The sequence below is a fragment of the Canis aureus genome, chromosome X, assembly GCF_053574225.1.
Source record: "Canis aureus isolate CA01 chromosome X, VMU_Caureus_v.1.0, whole genome shotgun sequence".
Classification (NCBI taxonomy): Eukaryota; Metazoa; Chordata; class Mammalia; order Carnivora; family Canidae; genus Canis; species Canis aureus.
In genome coordinates, this window is record NC_135649.1 from 69,395,633 (window position 1) to 69,412,388 (window position 16,756).

Here is a 16,756-nt window from a genome sequence, read left to right on the forward strand (position 1 = left end):
AGAGAAGAAACCGAGACATGCTTAGCAAGCCGACTTGTCAGCAGCAGGACCTGGGGAATATCCTGGCATTGCCTCGAGGAGATGAAGAGATGGGGCTCTAGCCATCTGGCCACCACAGAGCTTAGGGTCGGGGCAGGCCTACCTCGGGGGTTTCTGAGTTGCTCAGTATCTTCCCCCTGGGGCTGAGTTTTCTTTGGCTGAGCCTCCCTAGGAGGAACAGCAGCTGCCGAGACAGACTGAGCCTCAACAGAGTGGGGTGACAGGGCCTTAGCACCTGGGAGCTGGATTCCCTTAAGCCCTCCAGGAGCACTTTGGGGACTCCTTTTTATCAGGCTATGATTCTAGCAAATGAGAGGACATGTCAAAGGAAGCCCCCTGCAAACTGTAAAGCGCCACAAACGGGTAAGGAGTCTCCTCCTTCCTGTGGCTCAGCGCACACATGTCATGGCTTCTCTTTCGATCAGTCATGTCTCTTGACCATGATCATGGACGGGGGTGGCTCCTCAGGCTATTGCACAGAAGTCACTTTGCCATCGGCCGTGTCCCACGTCCCTGCTCTCAGTGCTCCTCCTCTCTCTTCAGGGGGCCTGCCACCTGCTCTGCCAACTAGGACCTACCCTGGACCCGTCTCTCCTGTTTTCCCCTGAGCTCAGTGCTTTCTGGAAAGCCCGGGAGCTGGCAGGCCAAGCTTGTCCATGCCATATTTGTTACTCAGCTCCCTACTGCTAGTTTGGCCCCTGCTTTTTCTAGCAAACGTCTTTGCTGCAGCAGGCATTGCCCATCTTGGCAACCTTTTGGGAAAATGTCGGCATCTTGCCACCAAGAATATGGACATGCCTCACACCTCGTCAGTTCTGGGGGACAGGGTTTGGGGCCATAGCAGAAGACCAAGCGCATAGCGCCCACGAAGGAACTGGTACAAACATAGTAGTCTAGAACCATCCAGAGGAATACCTGACTCAGTCAGCTGATGGTCACAAAATCCGGAGTCTTCTGAAGATTTTATTTTTGAGAGAGAGCGTGTGTGCATGACTGCAAGTGGGGGTGTGGTGGGGAGTAAGGCAGAGGGGCAGACGGAGAGACAAGCAGACCCCACACTGAGTCCCACGTGGGACCCGACCTCACGACCCATGAAACCCTGACGGGAGCCGGAATCAAGAGTCCGATGCTTACCTGAGCCACCCCAGCACCCCTGAGTAGAGAGCCTTTTGGGCCCCAAAGGTTTGAGACTTCTTCCTATGGCTGTGCTGCCACCCTCCCTTCTCAACTCCTTCAAGAAGGTCTCTGAGCCACACTTCATTGCAACTATCATTTATTAAAAAATATATGTCTCCTTGGAAGGAACACTGGTAAACCAACTAGTGTCATGCTTACTTTGAATCTTGATTTCCTTCCCTGGGAGGGGCAGAGGGTTGAGCATCATTCAGAGGATACATCACTTAACATCAGAGAAGTCAACATTCCCGGCTCACCCCCCTCCTCACCAGAATCACCATTGGCCATCGCTTCATCACTCATTGCCTTCAATCCAGTGTACTGCCCAGGTGAAGCTGCTGCTCTTTCTTTACCCTCATTCTGGGCCCCACACTGTACAGTTAGCCTCATTATGCTGGTAGGAGAACTGTTAACACATTTCCTAAATGCGGCTGGTGGCACTCGAAGAGTTTTCGACATGGTGTTTGCACTGCTCACAACACTGCGGACTAGGAAGCAACGGACTGGATCCCAAGGCCAAGCACATGCATGTTCTCCCCAGTGTCCCACCCAGCGAGGGGGTAAAGGAGGCTTGGTGGCATCCAGGGAGTGTGGCAGGGTGGGCCCGAGCCACAGCTGCTGCCTGCACTTGTATGGTCAGAGAAAACCTCCCTTGACCGTAGTCACAGCCTTCTGACTCTGGGAAAAAAAACCCCACGGCTTCCTGTCTCACCAGCAAGGGAATCTTAGCTCTATGGGGTCACACAGAAGGCCTGAAAATCTGCTTTCTGCCTGAAGAAACAGTCAGCTACCAGCTGTTGGTGCATGTGCTGGGGTAGGGCATATGGAGCAGCTGCCAAAAAAAAACCTAGATCCAACTTCTCATTACATGGCTGGCCAAGCCCAGGGCCGTGCTGCTGTCCCAGCGTGGACAGCAAGTGACTCCCAGTCACCGTTGGGGGGGTCCCACCAAGGAACCTGAGGGAGTCCAGCACGTTCCCTGCACGAGTAAAGGGATGTGCTCCCACCCAGAGCCCTGGCTCCCCCCTCTGCTGCCTGGACAGCCATGCCTGCTCACCTCCTTTCACAAGGCCCGGCTCCTCCACAATGTCAATGAGCCTTTACAACACTGTCAATTGGAGTCTACGCATTCACTTAAATAGTAAAAGTAAAATTTGGAATAATGAAAAGGCTGACACGGTAGCACAACATGGTTTTGGTTTAACAGCAGCTTAAAAATGAACAAAAAGGAAACCTCTCATGCAGACACATCAGGTGGCATAAAACAATAGGCAATTTAATCTGGAGCACTGTTAGCCATTCTCTTGCTTTCTGCGCACGGACTGACTGCATCTCCGGGGCAGCAGCTGTTTCAGGGTCAAGTGTCCACCCCTCTCACCCGAGGAAAGGCCCTCTGGCTGACCCCGCCGAGAGAAAAGCCCAGCTTTCAAGAGAATGACCGAATGTGAGTGCCCCTGGTACAGCACTTACTACCACTTTTGATACCTCCCCAACCAGTTGGGATAGAAGATGCCATCTGATTGGAATATGAAAATTAAAGCATTTCTCTAATAACACAGTACCATTGATGAAGTCTCCATAGATTTTCTAGTCTGAGTGTGTGTGAATATATATATATTATATGAGAGTGTATAATATATATATATAATAATTTCTATATATTTTATATAAATTACATATATATATCTATATATAAATAAGATACTTTCTGTCGCCATACGTTGCACCGTTCAGCACTGCATGATGGCAGCACAAGAGGCCAAAACGCCCGGGGGCATCTCAGCACGCGGCACACGGAGCTCGCTTCACAAGCCGTGCAGCTGTCCGGAGCCTGGCTTTCCAGCAGTCCTCCTCTCTTCTCGTCACTTCTGCTTGGTTTTTATGAAAACAATGACTCTGATGGATTTGCACCTGTGCTAGCGCTTGGGAAAGGTCCATGCAGGAATGGGCACAGTCACATGATGAGTGAGATGGCATCATCCCAAAAAATAAACTAAAACAAAATGAAGATTTAAAAAAACAGAACAGGACTAGAAAACTCAATTTTTGGGACATATCTAAAAAAGGGGACAAGAACAGTAGTCATTTGTTCTCCTGGTGGGGACAGGACTGAAGAGGGAGGAGGGAAGAGGGACTTGATGTCTTCTGTTCACAAGAGTGCTTGGTGGGGATTCTTCAGAGTTTTTCAGGGGATGGGACCCAAATGTAGTGCCCAGACTGGTCCTCGATGATTTGTTTGATCTTGTTGTAAATCTCTTCCAGTGAGTCACCCTGTACAATGGCTAAAGTGGAGAGGAAAACGGAATTGTTAGTGTGCTCCACAGCACCCTGGACCCAGCAATCTAGCCTGCCCCATCACCCTACGGCTCAGCCTAGCCGAGATGCCCACGTGGATGCGGACTCTGGTTTCACCAGCCTGTGAGCCTAGGGCCAGGAGGGAAAAGGGCAGGTGCTGGAAGCCCACAGCTCAAGGTCACCTCACTGAGACGGTGAGACTAAGTGGCAACGAACAAGAAAATGTATTGTTCAAACAACATTTACCGAGCGCCCCTTAAATGCCAGACTTTGCAGCTCCCGTTGCTCTTGGCAGCCATGAAGGCAGCAGCTGGTCACTGTAAATGGCCTTAGTAGAAGATCTGGAAAATCCCAGTTATCCAGAGAACCAAAAAAACCGTTTCTAGCAAGAGGCAGTGCTCCTGGGGTCATGACTTCTGTTCTACATCAGAGGTTGGCCCGGCAAACAAGGACATAGATGTTAACAGTAAATGGAGCTCTAAAACCCAGGGTCTGAGGGTGTGGCTACGAATCCTTCCCCCGCTTTACCCAGCAGCACTACCAGCTGGGGTTTACTCAGTACTAACCTGCACATAAATGTCACTGTACTTTTTTTTTTCAAAATTTTCCTTTAAATTCTAGTTGGTTAACATATAGTGTAATATCAATTTCAGGAGTAGAATTTTGTGATTCATCACTTACAAACAATACCCAGTGCTCATCTCAACAGGGATGACACACTCCTTAATCCCTGCCATCCATCTACCCACCCCCCACCCACCTCCCTGTGACTCTACTTTAAAGGTAAGCAACAGATGACACAGAAACTTTAACAATCTTTTAGGAACTGACCTTGTAAAATAGGTGGCCATATAACACACACATACACAAACCCAGTGACAGACAACTTGAAGACCACACTGAGGAATCATCATCATCAACAAACATTGATCAGCACCTAAAACATGTGAAACCTAGTACTAGATGGAGGGGAGGGGAGGAGTTGAGAGAGAGAGAGAGAGAGAGAGAAGCAAAGTAACATAGGGAGCCTACAATCTGGGATAGGAAGAGAAGACGAATAAAATGATCCAAGGCAGCAGTTGGTGGTGGTGGTTGATACTACAAACTGGCTAAACTCCTCCAGCTGGATGGAAGGAACTTGAGTATTCTGGAAAGATCTGATCTCCAAAGCATCCAAAAAGTCTGTGCAGGGTATCTAAGCCTTCTGGAGACACTTAAAGTTGTCTGGCTGGTCCCACGTTACCTGAGCTGGGCAGCAGGTATTCTCACCTGTGAAGTATTCTCCAAACTCCTGCTCCAGTTTCATAGCTTTGTCATAGATCTTATTTGCTTGTTCGTATGTCTGCCGTCGGTTCATTTCCCTGCCAAAGACAGAGGAGAAAAATGATACCAAACTGGATTCTATGTAGTTTTTTTGGTTTTTTGTTTGTTTGTTTGTTTTTTTAGCAAGTGAGCATGAGCTGTGGTGGGAGGGGAGGAGGGCAGGGGCTGAGGGAGAGAACAACTTTTTTTTTAAGAGTTATTTATTTACTTTAGAGACAGCACAAGTGGGGGAGGGGCAGACAGAGGATCTCGAGCAGACTCCCCACTAAGTGTGGAGCCCGAAGTGGGGCTCCATCTCAGGGCCCTGGGATCATGACCTGAGCAGAAATCAAGAGTCAGATGGTCAACGGACTGAGCCATCCAGGTGCCCCCCAGATTCTACATTTTGATTAACATAAAGGATTGCTCCCAGGTTCCCTAAAAATCTGCTTAGCTGCCCTGAGAGCAACAGTTGCCCATGGCTCAACATCTTCCTCAAACCTTCCAGGTTTAAAAGTGCAACTGGAATGCATGTGGGTGGACACTCAAATCAGAAGGAGCCCTCGGTGACCAGCTAGGGTGCAGACTTTCCTCTGAGCTTCTACCAGGTCTTACCCCTGCCCAGCAAATCAGTTTATTTTTTTGTTCCTTTCCAGGGCCCTCTCCTAGCTGGGAGTGTCTGAGTCTTGCAAATACTTACATAAGTGCTTCAATGGATTTGGGCTTGATGAAAATGGCTATGGGGTAAAGTTGTGCTTGCTGCAGCCTCTTGATAGCATTGCCAGAAACATCTAAGATACAGTGCTTGCCCTGAAAAGGCAAAGACTCTTTATCAGCTTGCCCAGTCCCAGTCTACCCAGCCCCAGGCCCTTACCCAGTGGCAACCCAAACATCTGGCTGAAAGGAAGCCAGGACCAGTCTGAGAGGCCTAGAAGATTCTACCCCTGAGGCAACACCCAGGCCCCCATTTTGCTCCTACTAGCCAGAAAAGGCCACATCTACAGAGGGGTCCGTATTCATGCCGGTGACAAGCTGGGGTGAGTTGCATGGAGATGGCCAGCCACCTCTATGCAGGGCCTGGGAACATGCAGAGCCGGCCCAGCTTTGGTCAGCAGTGCCATTCAGTAGGCCCTGTGCTGAAAGGAAGAGGACCCTAACAGAATGTCAGCAGGAACCCTTTGGTTTTTCCTTTGAGGGTTATACTTAGCAGGGCCATCTCCTCTCTTACCCTCTCTGCAACTGCCCGCACTGACTGGATGCTGGTCCCATAGAGATTATCATTAAATTGGCCTGCTTCGATGAACTTGTTGTCCTGAATATCCTTCTCCATTTGTTCTCGGGAGACCACAAAGTGGTAGTCTTGTCCATCCACCTCATTATCACGTCGAGGCCGAGTGGTATCTGAAGGAAGAGACGAGATGCTATATGGCCCAAGGACAATGACTTGCCCCAGGCCAAAAGAGATGATGTGTTCCTCTCTCACCAGGGTCCCAGGGCCACTCCAGTATTTTCCAGGTGAGCATGTGGGGTGGCAAGGAGGGAAGTAGCTTGAAAGAAGTTTTTCTTGCCTACTTCTCTTATAACCACCAGGTCTCACACACAGGGAGCTATCTGCTTTACACTGGTATAAAGGTATAGTTTCCTAGGCCGTAACCTGGCAGAAGATGCCAAATGTGGGACAGGAGCCAGCAAACCTAACAAGCTGTCCACAGGGCTAGGCCAACACTACTTGGACTGGGCCCCCAGTAGTCCAATTCTCCCTGACCCTCCTCACTTAAACTTTTCTCCAAGGGAGGCAGCAGGCCAACCTGATGGCTTAGGCCTCTCAACCCCATCAGCCTTGTGAAAATCTACTGCTGCCTAATCTCTTCCAGAGCGTTACATACACCCTTGTTCCCAGAGAACCCTAGAACCTGCCCCAGACCCCTTCCGTAAGACATCAGAGTAATAGTTCCCAGGGCACTAAGGCCTCCCTTCCAAAACCTTCCTGGGCTCTTACGCGGCACACAGGATCCAAATTTATGTGGGAACTCCGATATCAGGTCATCGTTGACTCTGTCCTTCATTGGGCCCAGGATGATCACAGGTCTTGCATAGTGAACTGGACAAAGAGAGCATGGAGGTCATGAGCAAGGCCTCCCACCAGACAGCCTGTTCTACCTCCAAGTCTGCCTAGAGCACTGAGGCTCTGGAGCTGCCACTTAGGGCAGTGTCCACAGCCATTCTCTGGCTTTTAAATACAAAGACATCAAAGGGCCTTTAATTGGAAAATATCTAAATCCAAGGCAAGTCTGAAATCAGAAGCAATCTGTTCTCCCAACAGATTCGGGAGAAATCTCTGCATGGGCACCAGCAGCTAAGCAAGGTTTTTTCTAAGGAGCCACTACAGGGAGGGACTGGGACCTTTGTTTAGGCAATGGTCACAGCCACTGAAACTGACCCTTGCCATCTTTGTAAACCTGTCCTATCCTCTAGAAGGCATCTTGGCAGCAACAAGGTAGAGTGAGGGGTGCACACTGGGTTTCCTTCCCCTTTTTCTTTTTTTTTAAGATTTTATTTATTTACTTGAGAGACAGGTGAGAGAGAGCATGAGCAGGGATGGGGGGTAGGCAGAGGGAGAAGCAAGCTCCCTGCTGAGCAGAGAGCACGACATGGGGCTCGATCCCAGGATGACCCGAGCCGAAGGCAGACGCTTAACTGACTGAGCCATGCAGGCGCCCCTCTTCCTCCTTTTCTCTAACACTAGGAAGGCATAGAAGAGAAGAAGATGCCCAGGGGCCAGATGTGCAATAAGCCAATGAGTAGGATGTGCCTTCCTACTCCCTCATGTTCTTCCCTCTATTGATGCCACCAACCCCAGTGTTGGGCCCCATGACCACGAGACTAGCTTGAAGGCAAGACTCTCAGACGGCGGCTTACTTTCTTGCCGTGTCACTGGCTCATATGACAAAATTGCATCCTCTTGTCCTTCTGCAACAAAAAAGGGAGACATGTTAGCACTTTATAATCTGCCTATGTCCTGGTCCCCCTACAACATCCACCTCACCCCACCTCTGCCAGAAAACAGCCTTGTCAAGTGGTACTTATTACCACCTGCCATGTGGCCCTATCTGCTACAAATTGGCAAGAAAGCATAGAAGCCCTTCACCACCCCTGGAACAGGAGTCAGGAGTCCTCTCATCCAGCAAAATATAGCTGACCAAAGAGACAAGACCCAGAAGCCGTGAAGCCTCCACCAAAAACCACCCCAATTTCTCAGGAACCGTTCTTACAGGTAACTGTCAACTATGCTCAACTACCCTCTTGCTTCGGTAAGAACCATGGGGAAGCTTTAACTTGTTGAGAAACACTGCCCATGTCCCCTAATCTGTAGGCAGGGGAGTCAGAGTACTCATGCAGGCCCCCCAAGTTGCAGACTGACTTTGCCCTTTTAAGGGTTTACCTATGCACCCCCCTACACTGGAAGAAATATCCAAAGGACTCAAGGCTGGGCTAAGGTCCCCAGTGCCCTTTATGAGCAATGCTGAGCCCTGCTCTCTCCTCATGGTAGAGCTCCATATATCCTAACAATTGTTAACTTTTCCTAAAATAGTCACCAAACCACTTGGTTCTGGGTGCCTGGAGGTCCCAAGTGGCTGATGGCAGTGCTGGGGAAGGCAGTATTTGCATCAAGTCCCAGGATGTTTGCTCACAGGCTTCCTCTGAGCCTAAGACCCGTGGGCAGATTATATAAGACCTCTAGCCACAGTTTGCCAGAGGCCAGTGCTCCCAATGTTCGTGGGGTTCCAAATGTGGCTTCTGTGGCTTGATCACGGGATCTCTGGAGGAGAACTGGGCAGTTACCTGATCACTTAACCCAGCAAAAAGACAAAAGACACCGAGGCTTAACCCAGGAGGTCCAAGAGACCTGGAAAGGCAATTCAGGACAATATCCCACAGGAGCCATTTGTTGGTCTCTAAGCAAGTCTGTAAAAATGGCAGCATTTACAGCCCAGGATGCCCATGGCAGGGATTTACTTACTGGCAGCTCACCCTTCCCAGGGCCCCAGGGACAGCTTTAAGCCAGGTCCTGACCCGAAGTGCAGGCCTTATACTCTCCTTTAATTCATGGCCCAAACCCCACCCATAAGGACAAAATGGCCACAGCATTTCCAGGATCTCAAAGTGTACGTGGCTAAAAGAAGCACTAGCCTCTGAACAGATATGGCAGCCATGCAACAGTGGAATGAGGATGGCTGGGACACGTAGTGGAGCCACACAACATGGGGGAGAATGACACACACTTACTGGAACTGCTTTCGCTGTCACTGGTGTTGGATGTCACTCCCTCTGCAAGCCAACAAGAAAGAAGACTCCGATTCAGAACACACCACTGAGAGGTCACACGCGGCACAAAACTCAAATCCTCTAGGAGGCAAGACACTGAGCTGCCACCGAGTCAGGCCACAAGAGGCCTGCCACATCCAGGCTACCAAGTGGGAGGCAGAGCTCCAACCTTGAGCCCCTGGCCACCTCATTCTTGTCCCCAGAGCCCTCTCAGTCTGCCAAATCCCTCCCTATATGCTACAAGCCTTCCATCCTTTGGCAGCATCCTCTTCGTCTGAATCCAGAGAACTGACTTGGATGGTTTCCAAATCCTATCTCAAAACACATCTCCCAAGACTAACAATAGGAAAGGAAAGGCAGTACAGTGGCAAAGAGAAGTCCAGGGACCAGGCTGCTCTTGAATCTCCTCCCCAGGCAGAGCCCCTGAAGTACAGAGTTGGGCAGTGCTCCAGAACTAAGAGGCTAACCACTGGCTGGGTTGGAGCTGTCAACAGGGAGATGCTCTGACAGTTCAGTAGGACCAACAACCCTCCTGCCACCACTATCACGTAGCCTCCTTCTCCTCGCTTGGCCTAGTGGTGAGGGAAGATGCTCCTCTGTCCACATTAAGACAGACATGTCAAAACACAGAAACAATGGACACAGAACACTTGTAGGCCAAGACAGCCATCCTGTCTCAGACCACTGTGCCTACCCTCATCGAAGTGTGGGCACAGCAGCCACACTCAAAGGAGGCACAAGGTACTGTGTGGCCCAAACAAAGCTCACCACTCCCAAGACGACAGGCAAATGAAGATGAAGCACAAACACAACTATGGACAGAGACACTGCTCGTTTCAGCCAAGATGACACTGCTCCAGACTGTGATATGCTGTGGCCCCCGTAGGAAGAACTGGATGAGTCGCTGCCCAAGGCTGGTTCCTGACCCTCTGAGGAAGCTCCTTTACCTTCACGCCTTTATTACTTATTGAAGGAGAGTATACACTGACAGAACCTGTCTGCCACAGCCATGTGTATGTGCCCCTCTGTGCACGAGGGAGGTGCTGCTAAGATGCTGTCATCATGGTCCCTTCATATTTCACTCTAGAATTATTTTCCAGAGAGGAGAGGTCAGAGTTTTCCCTAGCTAAGGCACTAAATATATATATGGTCCATAAATGCTGCTGAGACCCCCCCTGCCCCAACCAGCTTAGACCCTTAGAGATGTTCCATGGAAAGCCAGCCCATGGCGGTTTCCTGAGGCCCCTGAACCTGCTGGGATGTCCCAGATGCACAATGGGTAAAGGGCTTCACAGTACTCTTGCCCTTAGTTAGACTGAAACAGCTCATTCCTAAGCACAATTCTTTAGTGCTGTGTCACTGGGAGAAGCAGCCAACCAGCAGGCACCCCTCACCTCAATAATAGGCTAGAGATGAGCTGAGTGGTCATCCCTGGGGAGGTGCTTCTTGCCCACCTCATTTCTGAGGCAGGGCGCCAGGATGGCTCCCCACCCCTTCAAGGTACAAAAGGGAAACACAGACATGAATGATGGGCTTTTATCAGGGTGCCAGTGATCCAGAGCGAAAGTTGTGACATTCAGAGTCACTTGTTCCACTTCCTGCTGTGGTGTCAGAGTTCTCACAACACTGTCCTCCCCTCCCCCTTGCCCTCACCCACATTCCCTACACCCCCAACCCCAGCATCTCCACTCATGCCAGAAATACAGTTAGTGGTGTGTAAGTTTGACTTACTCAGATTCTTTGCTCCATAATAATCGTCACTTAACCCAGGGAAGTCCTGATTTCACAGACAGGAAGGACAAAGTGAGAGGGAGGGAGGGAGGGAGGGAGGGAGGGAAAGAATTGGGACAAAAGAGAAAATAGAGAAAAAAAGACAAGGGGAAGGAAGAATAGAGAGCCAGGTGAGCATTAGTGACAGGAGTATGAAATACTGTGAAGCCCTATAATCATAGTGGGGTTAAGAACGTTGCTATAGAAAGAATGCCCCGGGTCGGACAAGATCCCTGTGCTTCATACTGCCCGACTTGCTGCTGGAGAGCCTCAGAGTGGACTACCTTTCTGAGGTGGTCTATAGTCTATAGCCTGACAGGACAGGACAGGCGACTTTCTAAGGCTTAGAGTCCCTGCTTTGGTTGACTTTGTAGTTGCAGAGCCCAGGTCTCTGGCTCTGCCCCTGTAATCACCATTTCCCTGAGGGAGCACAAGAGAGCTAGCAGAATCACCATCATCCCAAGGAGCTTTTGCCTAGTACTGACTCTGTCCAAACCCTTCAGGGAAAGCTTCACGTAGTCTCAGCTGTGGCCTTCAAAGCTGACCGGAGTTGTGCAGACCACAGGGGATGAGATCAGCTTCTGGAGAATCAGCACTAGGCAAGTTTCAATTCTCACCCGACAGGCAACCCCTGACCCTCAGAGCTGGGCCATGCAACAGCGAACCCTCCTCAGGCTAGATCCAGCACAGAGGTTCCGGGGCTGATCCACTGAACTGTGGTGACCTCACATCAGACCCTTTCTTACTGCTCACGAGCAGAACCAACTGCACATGGTGCTTCTTCCTGTGCTACCCAGGATTATGACCCATAACCCTCCATTTGGAGGAAGGTACCCTTGGATCTACTAGCTATCGCTCCAGGTGGCAAGACCTGCGTAGACCATGACCACGAATCCGGCCGGCCTAGACAAAGTCAGTCTCCTATCAGTCCCAACAGCCCAGGACCCCAAGGCCTCTCTTTGTGAGGCAGGAGAGGAGAGGTTTACAATTCACCACGAGCCATATGAGAAGTATTTCACCACTTTGACCTGGTGTGTAAGGTTAGGGTCAGCAGTTCATTTCTGAGGCATACGGTAGAATACAAATATTTCTCAGGATTATATTGGTTCTTAAAAGTCCATTTAGCCTAGCTTCTGGCCTTTTCTACTGTTTACTGTTGTTCAATAAATTTTTATTTAGACAATGTTGAGTAATCCCCCTTGCACATCAATTCCTTTAAGCAGGAAGGATTTTATTTTGAAGGCTGGCTCTGGAATCACTCTGGGATGACAGTGAGCCTATTGGAGCTGTGTGGGCATCCAGGGTGCATATGCACATGCATGTAATTCAAGAAGCAGGTCCAACTCCAGGTGTCCAGGGAAGAAAAGGCTCTTCTCTTAACGTAGATGAGTAAAGTTAGGGAAAGAAATCACAGGAGGAAGAAGCCAGGAGAGCAACTCGGAGTCCCTAGACCTGGTTCTCTTGAAAAACCATTCTTCTAAACCTGACACTGTGGCTGAAAACTGCTCATCACTCCCACAGGAGAGCTTCACCGGACCCCCAACGTCAGTGCCAGGGGAGTCCTGGTAGGCCAGCTTTGCAACCAGTTGGTCCTTAGAACTTCCAACATTCTTTCAGAGTGAGCAGCTGGATAAGAGAGACCCAATATCTCCCTGTGCAGGCCAATTTCTATGCTGACTCCGCAAATAAGCAAGTATGCACGCGCACACATGCACACATGAACAGATGGACAGGGACACACACACACACACACACACACACACACTTTCCCCCATCTTCTCATTAGGGGAGGTGCAAATGAGGAAGAGAGGGTGGGGCTGTGGGCAGTCTGCTCTCTGTACCCTGCTGCTACTTACGTTCCTGTATGCTGCTCTCCTGGGCCATGTTTTCTTTGCTCTTGTAAAATGGAAACTTTCGAGAGAGGCGGAAACTCTTTTTACGTTTCGTTTTGATCGACTGTGAAAGAACATGAAGATGGAGGGGAAGGACAGAAGAAAAAAAAAACAGAACAATGGATTTTAAAGCATGCAAGAAAAACTAAAATGGAGACAATGGTGAGCTAAATAAAAGACCATCTCTCACAAATGGAGTCTATGAGATTAAATGAAAGTTGATGTAGGAGGAAATTATGTTTACAGGAAAATGTTGTAGGGATGTTAGAGGTTTCTACCTAATCCAGACTCACAGCACTCATTGGCACTTTCTAAAGGACAAAGGTCACTGTAGCCTCCTGGACACATCCCTAAGGTGCCACTGATACACACAGAGTCATCTACTCCGTGTCTCTCTTACCTCTACTGCTCCAAAAGCTCTTTGGCCTACAAAGCTCATAGAAGAAAAGGGGTGAATGACTGAGCCCTCATGCCTTGTTGGTCTGAGGGGTGGTCAGAGCTCTGAGGCTGGCCTTCCTTGCTGGATAACAAGGCCAGGTTCTGTTCAGGGTCTCCACAGCTCTGACAGGGTCTGCGGCCAGGGAGATACCCACAAGTGGCTTCATGTGCCCAGAACAAGTCAGCCTTCCAGACAGTCGAACTCCAACACATCTTCAAGAGTCAGTAACCCAGAGGGAAGGAGTACAGACAGGACACAGAGTTTGAGTGCCCTCTCCCTGCTTTCTGAAAAGCAGTCAGTGTTCTGATAGGACAGAGCCAGCCCCCTGAAAAAGAGATATTCTGTTGTGCTCCCCAGTTCTCTTATCCAGCAGACAGACTCCAAGCTTCTTACTCCTCTTCTCATATTGGCTGACTTCCTTGGGGATCCCTACTTACCCTGTTAGACTCCATCATCCCCGTCCTGGCATGGAACTTCACGGTTTTCAATCGAGCTCTTTCTTTCTTTTCCACCCTGTTTTGGAGTCAGAAAGAAGTCCTGTTACTTACTGCCAGTGCATGGTCTCAGCAGCCACTTTTTGGCTCACTGAGTCATAACCATGTCTTAAGCACCAACTCTGTAACAGAGGAATAATAAAGCACATTCATTGCTCTCAAGCAACTTATAGTATAATAGGTAAAAAAGAAATCAATACCAGGAAGAGGGCAAGGAAGACCTCAAGAGCATGACAACTCACCTCTTTTTACTGGGGATCACACCGATTTGCTCACTTTCTCCATGTGGGGTCACCAATCTTGCCTGCCACCACTCATCATCAGATGCATTAATGACATGCAGAATGTCACCATAGGAGAAGCTGAGCCCCTGGCTTGGCAGGCAGCTGTCCCGAGTTCGATCATAATCAAACAGGGCCCTGAAATGCACAGCGAAAGATGAAGTCCTCACCCTAACCCTAAATGCCAGGAGTCTGACTCTCCTGGAAGGACGGCAGAGGACGGCCAATGCAGATAGTCAGCACAGACCTACCAGCCCCAGAACAGACCAGAGGGAATTCTCCAGGAGATTGCATCCTTCGTTCGGTCTCGATGTCGTAGATACGTGCCTTTTCTCAAAGAAACATCCCACTCTCCCAAGAAGGGGAATAAGAGAATCTCTTTCATGAACCCCACGGTCTCTAAGCTTCTAGACATAAGGTGGAAGTCCAAAGGAGAACATACTCAACAGTCTTCCCCCTCACCCACATCCTAAGGAAGCAAGTTGGGTCTACCAAAAGGCTTTCTCAGTTTATAAACATATCTTCAAAAGGTAGTTGAAGGCAGAACATAAAAATGTTAACTACAGCCTCAAACAATGAATGGTAAATGCTGCAGAGACACAAAACAGAAAAGGACCCTGCGTCCTGGGACAACTAAGGAAAAAGCAAAGACTGACATTCATCCACACAATGATAAAGTTGAAAAGGACCCTACAAAGAAGTCTCTTCATTCAGTCTTTCAGTCTCTCACTCTTACGTAGAGGGAGAGGGGGGCTCAGGGAAGAATAATGTGACCCAGATCACATACCTATCTAGGTATGTGAGGCCTAGGATGGAGGCCAGCTCCTCTGACAAGACATGCAGAGTAGAGTGCTAAAGGAGAAAGTGGGAAAAGGTGGGCTTGAGGAAGAGGAGGAGCCCAACCTGGCTGCCACTGGGAGTCCTAGGAAATGAGGTTAGAAATAAAGGCCTGGGGCAAATTTTGGAAGGTCCTGAATATATCTGATCCACTGGCCCCTGAAACTTGAGAGTAGGAAATTGACATGTCAAAAGAGCCTTAGGAACGTGAATCCACCCTCACATGTAACAGGGTAATCATGGAGTGGGATGGGTGGATTTGAAGGTAAATTTAAACCAAAACTACAAACTCAAAGGATCCACCACTGACTCTGGCTCCAGTGAAGCTGGCTCTTCACAACTAGCTTCTAGCTTCAGGAAACAAACTCACCTATATGAAAGTCTACTTTTCTCAAACACTGGATCTCTGCTCACAAAGTCACTGCGAATTGGTGATTTCGGTGAGAAGTTTGGATTTTTCTACTCGAGATCTAGGGTCTGACTCTTTTTTATATTCTCTGTTAGCACTTTTGTACACACAGCCCAGTGCATTTCCAGAACTAGTTCCAAGATTTAGAATTCTCCCTGTGGTGTGGTAGTCTGTGGCTCAGCTGCAAAGTAAAACACACTATTTCCCCATGTGCAGCCCCAAATGAAATACAAAATGTAGTAAAACTGTGCAGAGTGAAATACCCATCTACTTTTTAAACTTCTTGAAACAGAATTCCTAAAAAATCAGTATCAGGGGCGCCTGGGTAGCTTAGTCGGTCAAGCACCTGCCCCCGGCTCAGGTCACAGTCCCAGTGTCCTGGGATCAAACCCTGCATCGGGCTCCCTGCTCAGTGCGGAGTCTGCGTCTCCCTCTCCCTCTGCTGCTCTTCCTGGTTGTGCTCTCTCTACCAAATCAATAAATAAAATCTTAAAAAAATAAATCACTATCAGATTATTTGACAATGAAAATACCCAAACTCTGACACAAAGCCCTTGATCTTCCTCAATTTATCCACTCGAAGCAGTAAGGAGGGTGGCTGAGGCCAGCAGATCAAGGAAGCACTCTGCCCAAGAGGTTCTTCCCTGGTTCTGTGTGACAGGATCAAATTGGAATGCATTTACCCTGCATTCGAAACGAAGTTTCCTAAAGCATGTTCCTACGAAGATGTGCAAGGTGAAGACCTTCTAAGTGACCATGAGAAACACTAAATGGCATTCTGGGCTTCACAGATTAAAACAAATATAGTCAAGAAAAGAAAAGAACTTGGATTAAGCACAAATTAGTTTGGGGAGGGAAGAAGGAAGATGTTAAAATAAATGAGAAGAGATTAGGATGAGGCTGTAGGACACTAGAGAGCTTACCGGTGAAAATTCAGAGACAACCCCACAGAACCATATCTGACCTTTGCCAACAGCAGTAAGAAGCTGGAGCACATATGATAAAGTTGATATAGACGTGTTTTCTGGATGTCAGGAATCCAATTATTGGTAATTTTTTAAACACCTGAAGTTAAAATAAAACTAATGTGCCAATTCACTTCCAAGAGGAATTTCAGAAACCTTACCATATGAAACCTTACCATATTAAAACACATATACCGCGAGCTAAGTAAAAACAGTAAGTGTGGATCCAAGTCACCAAGAATGCCAGCAGTGAGCACTGCACACTAGAGTGGCACCGTCTGCTTTGTTTTTACCCACAGGCACATGTTCCTTTTACTACTTTACTTCAAAAAATGTAAGTCAATATAAAAAGAAACTGCTTTCATATATTTTTGCTGTTTCTTTTTCTTTTCTGACACCTTTCTAAATAACTGCTGCTTGTTGCTATGTGTTGCATCACCTTTAAAAAAACATTTTAGACATTATATATTGGTTTTCTTTTTTTAATGTATATTTATTTTTTATTGGAGTTTGATTTGCCAACATATAGTA

At 48.5% G+C, this 16,756-nt stretch overlaps 1 protein-coding gene across 8 annotated transcripts in view; it reads right to left on the reverse strand.

The window, feature by feature from the left end:
• Positions 1-1,295: 1,295 nt before the first annotated feature.
• Positions 1,296-16,756, reverse strand: part of DLG3 (discs large MAGUK scaffold protein 3) — a 61,721-nt gene continuing 46,260 nt past the window's right edge. For 5 of the 8 annotated variants that reach the window (XM_077889613.1, XM_077889616.1, XM_077889618.1 and 2 more), the window contains 9 exons: positions 13,976-14,152; positions 13,677-13,752; positions 12,765-12,864; positions 7,732-7,782; positions 6,812-6,913; positions 6,041-6,213; positions 5,513-5,622; positions 4,780-4,871; positions 1,296-3,497 (listed from right to left, as the gene is read on the reverse strand). In XM_077889613.1, the coding sequence (XP_077745739.1) occupies positions 3,391-3,497; positions 4,780-4,871; positions 5,513-5,622; positions 6,041-6,213; positions 6,812-6,913; positions 7,732-7,782; positions 12,765-12,864; positions 13,677-13,752; positions 13,976-14,152 (988 nt within the window). In that variant the 3' untranslated portion in view covers positions 1,296-3,390. Of the gene's footprint in view, positions 3,498-4,779; positions 4,872-5,512; positions 5,623-6,040; positions 6,214-6,811; positions 6,914-7,731; positions 7,783-9,099; positions 9,142-10,869; positions 10,916-12,764; positions 12,865-13,676; positions 13,753-13,975; positions 14,153-16,756 lie in introns of all 8 variants that reach the window. The other 3 variants (XM_077889614.1, XM_077889620.1, XM_077889615.1) reach the window with 3 other exon arrangements.